The following is an 8636-nucleotide window of genomic DNA, read 5'->3' on the forward strand; positions in this document are numbered from 1 at the left end:
GAGTTTGATGGCCTCTCAACGCTGCTGACTGCCTTCGTCGCGGTGTTTTCTCCCTGCAGAGCAAGCAGTTAAACATTAGCTGGATGAGTCAATTTGCTGCAGAATGCACACTTCTTCCCCTGAACAATGCATTCTTCTAGGTGCCACCACCGCTCCAGCAGGACAGTGGTGACACTCACAGGCTCAGTTATTATCGAGTCGCTGAGGGAAGCTTCCATGTGTGATCCTTGGCCCTAGTGAGTTGCAGAGACTGGCCTGTTGTCAATATACTAGGTAAGGATTTTCCTGGTTCTTTCAGGATCTGACAACGCGCCCCTCTGAATGAATTGTTACCAAGAATTCGAAAGGGGTGATGTCAGCAATAGGTTATATGGATGTTTAAAACTCCTTGGCAGTGCAAATGCAATGGTGCAAAAAAGAGAAAATGTTGGCTGTGTCTTAGGTAGCAGAGGTGTAAGCTCAAAGAAGCATTGTAAAATGTAGGGGGTGGTAGTTGGTAATAGCCCAGGGGGGTAGTTAAACACTGCAGTCACATAGTGTTGATGAACAGCATTTGTGCTAATAGTTCATGCTCTGTCTCTGCCAAAACAAACTGTAAGCTGGATAGGTGTCTGGCGTCACCTTGTATGTGTTCACTGATCGCGGTAGCCTGGTCGCTGAGGACTATGCAAGGTCCGTGCTGTGCTTGACACGTGGATGCAGCAGTGGTGGCAGAGAATGACCTCGGTTGCATGGGTCGGGCAGCAGCGTGTTGAGGACACCTGGTTCGTGACTCAGTGCTGGACCCTTGCTGATCTTCGGGTTGCCTGCAGTGAGACTGGGTCAGGGGAGCACGGCTTGCAAAGACATCGGGAGCTCCATCCTTTGGCAGCACCGCATGGGCCATGTGGTGTCGCACGGCGTGCGGAAGACCTAGCACAGTGGATGAATACAAAGAAACGCACATGGGCCGCCTGCACGAGTGCTAGAAGGCAGGGCCTGGACTCTTTTTATCAGACCCGTCACCCATGACGTAGCATCAGGCCAAACCACTATAACCTCAAACTAAGGGGGATCCATAGGCATATGCCTATTAACATCATTATCCATGTCCACTGCTACCGTAACCTGGAATTAATACCAAGTGGACAAATTCAAGCTTCATTACTATGAAATGTTGTGACGCAGCTTCCCCCACCTGGGATTTCAACACAAGGGCCAAGCCACTCTCTCTCTTGTTTTGTTTAAACTTGATTACACCAATAATCTGTAGAACGGATCATCGTTTATCAACTATGAAAAGGCTGCAGAACTCTACTTCCAGACTACTACTACATGTAAAGCAACAAGCCCACATCTCCCTTGGCTTGAGAGCCCTGCATTGGTTACCGGTTGCTAGAAGATCTACCTTCAAGCTGCTTGATCAGGAATAAAATCACCAAATACATTCGCTCTAGTGTGGCCCCTCCCCTCAAAATCCGCCCATACAAGAAAAAAACAATGTGTGGCACATCCTTCTCTGTTCAAACAGCTGAACTATGAAATTCATAACCCACAAAAATAAGAGCAACAGAAATTTACCTTATCCTAAGACTACTCATAACCACCATACTCCAACATAAATGTACAGCATATCCCTGTGTATATAGGCATTTACTTTGATTATGTGAGTATTTAGATATGTGTTTTTCTTGATATTAATCTTTATAATATGTACCTATGTAGCTATATATGTATTAATTTACTCCTATTTAAAAAAAAAACTTTGACTTTCTCCAATGCACTCCCCTATATTTCACCCTATACCTCTCTCAATATATCCTCTAGCTTCTCTCTGACTCATCTCTAACCACAATCTACTACTATGAGCTTCAAAATTGCCCTTTCTAGACTCTTCCCTCCTTTTAGCCCTCCTTGGATGACCCAAACCTCATTTTATTACTATGATCTACAAACAACCCTTCTAAATTCTTCCCTCCTCCACCTCTCCTTATACTCACCCCAATCCTCCCCCTACTGCTATTGTCTCCCAATAAACCCTTTCTAGACTCGTCCCTCTTCCATTCCCCCCCCCTCATTATCCTTTTCAATCCAACTAACAGACTTGCGTGTCCACTGCTCAAATTAACTACAATTTCACTGTTCTAATCCAACTCTAATCCTTTCTGGGTTCTGGAGTAGCGTGCAACTTGCTGAAAAGCGCTTGAGCGCCTCATCAGGGGTAGTAAGCACTTTATAAATACAATTCTAATAGAATGCAGCTATTGGAATTTGTCTGCCCTCGCTGGCCCACAGGCAACAGAGCTGTGTGTCGCTGCTAATCCTTGTGGTGTAAACTACACCCCCCCTCCTTCCCCAGGCTTCCCAGCTATTACTGACTCCTGTGCTTTATACCTGCCTCACCACACAGCAGTCCACCTCTGTGGAATGCAACTGCCTCCCTCGTCCTGTTGCTCGTTGTGACCCCTGTTCTGTACAACCAGGTTTCCCCCTGTACCTTGAGCTATTACTGTCCCTCCCAGTCCCTCTGGCTGTAGCTTCCCCTCCTGCCTTTACCTTGCTCCTTTTCTGAAATGTAACCTCACCTCTGACTATAAGGTGGCCATGGGCTATTATTTCTCCCCCGGCTTCAGCCTGTTCACCTCCGGCTACAATCCCCTTACTCAGGCGAGAGCATGCACCTCTAAAATACAATTAACCCTTTATTCTCACTTAGTAACTCTATAACCTACAATGTAATCCCCTCCCACCCCCTAACTGCAAACAGACTTTTGATTTCTCTTAGCGGTACTAACCTGCTGCTTTGGCTCTAAGCTGCTGCTCTGTAAATTGCCCCTGAGGAGCCCTCTTGACTAAACCTGCCCCGCTAGTGTCTTCACTGCCCATCTAGGATCTAACTTGCCTCCCATGGCTCTCTTTTTGTGCCCTCACTCTGACTTGTTCCTCTAGATTGGATAGTAACTTGCTTCCTTCGACTGTAACTTGCCCCTCTAGCCTTGATCTTACTCATCTTATTTGTAAGTTGGCTCTTTGTTGCCCCGCGAGGCTGTAATCTGCTCCTTCAGCTCCCCCTTTATCTTGCCACAGAGGAAATTGTTCTCTGCAGTGGTCAGATCTGGGAGGTGCCAGATGGAGGCTGGGAGGAGGTGGGTAGTGGTCTCTGTATAGTTGCCACAGTCCCCAGCAGCCCTGATGCCTGGTCCTGTTCCCTCTGCCTGGTGCTCACTCTCGTCTCCTCTCAGTTTGCAGGGATGGTGCCTCTGGGACGACTCGGAGACCCCTCAGGTGAGTGAGGCGCTGATTGCGTCTTGAAGCCTCTGATGCTGGAGGAGTGTGAGGGTTATGTTATGTTATAAGATAAGTTATGTGCTATGTTGTGTTGTATAGTATGTTGTGTAAATTATGTGTTGTATTAGTTGCTTGTTTACCAATTGATGTGGCTCTCAGAGTCCCTCAAAGTGATGGGGGAGTGTGGAGGGAGAGAGAAGGGGCCATGGGAGAGGGAACGCAATATAGGTCACCAACCTGAGGAGTCTGGTTGGCTGTAGAAGGTGGAAGCCCATGAGCGATCATTGGGCCAGATGTGTGAAGCCGTTTTGCAGTCCTATTTGGCCTTATTGGCAGAATCGGGCAGTTTCCAAACGCAAAAAAGCTTTCTCTAATGTATCAAACTTAAATAGGGATTCTGTAAAACATTGAATCGCAATTTGGGTTTGACACCAAATTCCGATTCGATATTTGGAAAGGACGGGTTTAGGGTGTTCCTTCCAAATGTTGAACCGTAGTATATGTATGTATGTAGGGAATTTGTAAAGTGCAGGAATCACCCCCGAAGGGGTATCTCTGCGCTAGCATAGAAAACAGAGCAGACTGGCGCATATTTCCATAACTCAAGCCTTGAATAATTCTGTATTCAGAAGTTTTCTGAAGCGAATGAAGCTAGAACATTTACGAAGTTCCTCTGGCAGGGAATTCCAATGTTTTGGGGCCAGTTAGGCAACTGTTTTGCCTCCCGATTGAATTTTCTTAAAACGAGGGACCGCCAGCAGCCCTTTGCCTTCCGATCTAAGACACCGGTTCGGGCAATACAATTTAAACTTATCCGCCATATAACTCGGGCATGTGCCAAAAACAGCTCTGGGCAAAGCAGCAGAGCTTGAACTTTATTCTCTGGCGAATCGGTAGCCAGTAAAGAGACTTCAATAATGGCCCTGGGGTGGTACGAGGTGGTTTGCATTAATGTTGTGCGACTGGAATGCATTTGCAAAACATTAATATTTTACGGACACCTCAAAGGTGGGACCCTTCCCCTTTCAGAACGTTACAAAAACATTTTAAGAGTGCAGTAGTCCCACAGACCACTGCTCTCAGTAATATTCATAAGGTAAGTCGATTTGCAACCCACTAGGAATCGGTAATTTGAAGAAAAAAAAAGTTTCACACGTTAGGAATAGTGATTTCCTAATTGTGATTCACAAAAAATTGCAATTTAGAATCTGCTATCCTAAATGTCAGTACATCTGGCCCATTATTCCCCAAGTCCTGTGTGTTTCAGGGCCCCACGCATTTGCTAAATATTTTTGTATAGATTTTAAGCATAAATGTCCTATTCATTAGTGAAAGGGCTGCTAACAGAACTAATATTACAACATTGAGTCAAATGCTGGGCTTGTTTTCTTTTGCTGTGGAGCATTATATTTTTAAAGCCTTGAAACTGCTCCTCATCCTATGTGGGACCCACTTCAGGGCTCGATAAATGTACTCGACCGCTCGCAAATGCGAGTGAATTTCTTCAAGGGCGAGCCAGTTTTCAAGCCTACTTGACCGGCCTGGCGAGTGATATCTGCCGCTGCAGTGCCAGGTGCCAATTTGTGGGTCGAGTGCAATTGCTGTTAGGTCGAGTAGAAAAGTGTACTTACTCAACCTGCAGGTCAAGTAAGATTTTTTAAGATTTGTCGAGCCCTGCACTTGAGTTTGTTGACAGCGGTGCCATACACACTTTTGAATTTCTTGCTTAAAAATGATAACCAGGTGTAGAATTTTGAAGTGTTCTGTCCCCAGTTTAAAGGGGGTTTCAGTTAAAAAACCTCTGATGTTCTTTTAGGTATCCGCAAAGCGGTGTACCCTCTCTCTCTTTTGTTGTTTGCCTTGTTCATCGAACTCCTAGCTGGGCCGTTAAGAATTGATCGAAAGTGACTGAGATCAATTCAAGCATTCCATCCATCACTGTGTTTTTTGATGCTCGAAGCGTGACGTGTATGCCCAGGCGTGGGCCCTGTGCTCACTGTACCACTGGAATCAAGCTGAACCCAGTTGGTGAACCCTAACTAGGGCAAGACCAATCCTGGGTAGCTTGTTTTCTGGTGCAGGGAGGACCCGGTCTGGCAGTTCGGGCTGGACTGTTCCCATTGGAGCAGGGTCAAGACTGATCCGCATATGGCGGGGTCCAAACTGAGCTGGCATGGTGAGCAAAAAAACAATGATTGGGATGAGGCCAGAGTAATTACCAGTGGCTGAGATGAATTCAAGCATTCCGTCCATTTCGTTTTGCATACTTAAGTAACTCTATGGACAATACGTCCACCGTCTGCACCTCTCGCATTGGCGACCAATCGTCTCTTTTACCACTGTGGAGCATGTATCAACTGGCTGCACCGCCTACACTGAGGGATCGCTCGCCTCTGTATTACCTTTACTGCAAATGCGTCCCACCAGCTGCAGCGCCTACTCTTAGGGATCGCTCACTTCTGTATTTCCTTAGTGAGGGATGTGTCCACCGGCTGCACTGCCTGCACCACCTGCACTATGGGATCACTCACCTCTGTGCTTCCTCTATGGAAGATACGTCCGCCGGCTGCACGGCCTGCACTAGGGATCACTCGTGTCTTTTTACCTCTGTGGTAGATGCGTCTGCCTGCTGCACCGCCTGCACTAGGGACCACTTGTGTCTGTTTTGCCTCTGTGGCAGATGCGTCCGTCGGCTGCATGGCCTGCACTGGTGACCACTCGTGTCTGTTTTACCTCTGTGGTAGATGCGTCCGCTGGCTGCACGGGGCACCACTCGTGTCTGTTTTACCACTGTGGTAGATGCGTCTGCCGGCTGCACGGCCTGCACTGGGGACCACTAGTGTCTGTTTTACCTCTGTGGTAGATGCGTCCGCTGGCTGCATGGCCTGCACTAGGGACCACTCGTGTCTGTTTTACCTCTGTGGCAGATGCGTCCCCCGGCTGCACGGGGGACCACTCGTGTCTGTTTTATCTCTGTGGCAGATGCGACCGCCGGCTGCACGGGGGACCACTTGTGTCTGTTTTACCTCTGTGGCAGATGCGACCGCCGGCTGCACGGCCTGCACTGGGGACCACTCCTGTCTGTTTTACCTCTGTGGCAGATGCGTCCGCTGGCTGCACGGAGGACCACTCGTTTCTATTTTACCTCTGTGGCTGATGCGTCCGCCGGCTGCACTGGGGACCACTCGTGTCTGTTTTACCTCTGTGGCTGATGCGTCCACAGGCTGCATGGCCTGCACGGGGGACCACTCGTGTCTGTTTTACCTCTGTGGTAGATGCGTCCCCTGGCTGCATGGACTGCACTAGTGACCACTCGTGTCTGTTTTACCTCTGTGGTAGATGTGTCCATCGGCTGCACGGCCTGCACTAGGGACCACTCGTGTCTGTTTTATCTCTGTGGCAGATGCGACCGCCGGCTGCACGGGGGACCACTTGTGTCTGTTTTACCTCTGTGGCAGATGCGACCGCCGGCTGCACGGCCTGCACTGGGGACCACTCCTGTCTGTTTTACCTCTGTGGCAGATGCGTCCGCTGGCTGCACGGAGGACCACTCGTTTCTATTTTACCTCTGTGGCTGATGCGTCCGCCGGCTGCACTGGGGACCACTCGTGTCTGTTTTACCTCTGTGGCTGATGCGTCCACAGGCTGCATGGCCTGCACGGGGGACCACTCGTGTCTCTTTTACCTCTGTGGCTGATGCGTCCACAGGCTGCATGGCCTGCACGGGGGACCACTCGTGTCTCTTTTACCTCTGTGGCTGATGCGTCCGCCGGCTGCACGGCCTGCACTGGGGATCACTCGTTTCTGTTTTACCACTGTTCATTGAGGAAAAACAAGGGGAACCCAGTCAATGGCTCGGGACCATGGGTATCAATTATTTATCAAAGTAACAAGTGGTCCTTAGCATATAGAGATAAGAGAAATCCAAGATATTGTATAGACCACATGGGCTTGGATGTGTGCCACATGGCACTTTTAAAAAAGCAAAAAGTTTTTTTTTAGAGGAAAACGCTACTTACCACCAACTTGAAGTTGGTGGTAATTAGCGATTCCTTAAGGCTGACGTGCACTATTTTTACTGCTATACTTGCATTGCATTTAAGGAATCACTATTTCTGATTCCTTATTTTGCAAGTAGGTTGAAACTCACCTACATTGCTCCCAGCCAAATATGTTATGTTATGTTATTAATTTCTATATCGCGCACAGCTGCCCCAGCGAAGGGGCGTCCTGGCGCTTGAACAGGTACTGAAACATAACACAGAACCAACGAAAGGATCCTAGGCGGGTACAGAAAACAAGAAAGTTTTAATCATACGTCTAAAAACAGTGAATTTCTGCGAATTTCTGCGTTACCGCTCGGTATTTGGCCACCTACATCTGGCCCTTAGTGATTTGCCCAGAACCGTACCGAGGCTCGAACCCTGGTTTCCAGCATTTTGCTGTTCCTGTCATTGCATCCAGATGTATGATACAATAAGTAAAATTATACCTACAAGTCAGGACTGTTAGCTTTGTCAGTGGTTGTTGGTTGCATAAGATAATTAATTAGCAACTATGGAATATGGTATATAATATTGAAAAAGCTTCCACTAAAGCCCTGGTGACAACACCACAATGTTGCTGCTCCCGAGTTTTAAAAAGAGAAGGGAAATCCAGAGAGAAAATGACTCTTTAAAGGATTTCCCCTCCCCTACAATGCGCACATGATGTGCCGGCTGTCACGTCCGGGGAAAAAAACCCGGACCGTCTGTGCCAGGGCACGAAACAGAGCCCGATAGAGACCTGTTTCGAGGCCCCCTTTAAAAAACTGCCGGTGCTCAGCACCGGCGAGACCCGGCCCACTTAAAGCCCTGATAGTCACAGATGCACAGCTCACGTTCACTGAGGCAGCACGTGGCTTCAGCTGCTTCAGCCACAGCCTGGGGAATAAACCGGGAATTATCCTTTACAACGAAGCTTTTACAACGCAGTGTTTTTACAACGCAGGTTTTACAACAAAAACCATTACAACACATTGCGCTGGGGGGCGCTCTAGGATAGGGAATAGATTTAATTTACTATCCAACACCTTCCATAGTGTCCACGGGGACTGGAGTTGGAATAGTAAATTAAACTATTCAATATCCAGCACCCCAAAGCGCTATGCGTTGTAAAGATTTGCGTTGTAAAGATTTGCGTTGTAAAGATTTGCGTTGTAACAGCATGCGTGGTAAAAGCATGCGTTGTAACGTCATACATCCGAATAAACCTGGCAAACAAATCAAAGCTAAAAATAAAAACATCCAGGCCTCTCGCAGCAGTGCGCGTCGCCGCGCTCCCGTGGGGTCCGTGGCTGCCGGAAGGAGCGGAGTGGACACACAAACCAA

The 8636-nt window shown here is 48.1% G+C and overlaps 1 protein-coding gene across 1 annotated transcript in view; it reads left to right on the forward strand.

The window, feature by feature from the left end:
• HSD17B8 (hydroxysteroid 17-beta dehydrogenase 8) overlaps nucleotides 1-8636 on the forward strand; it is a 79565-nt gene that overhangs the window by 67442 nt on the left and 3487 nt on the right. Inside the window, exon 7 of the mRNA XM_078641604.1 lies at nucleotides 3222-3264. Within this exon, the coding sequence (XP_078497730.1) occupies nucleotides 3222-3264 (43 nt within the window). The remainder of the gene's footprint in view (nucleotides 1-3221; nucleotides 3265-8636) is intronic.

The sequence above is a fragment of the Lissotriton helveticus genome, chromosome 5_1, assembly GCF_964261635.1.
Source record: "Lissotriton helveticus chromosome 5_1, aLisHel1.1, whole genome shotgun sequence".
NCBI classification, from domain to species: Eukaryota; Metazoa; Chordata; class Amphibia; order Caudata; family Salamandridae; genus Lissotriton; species Lissotriton helveticus.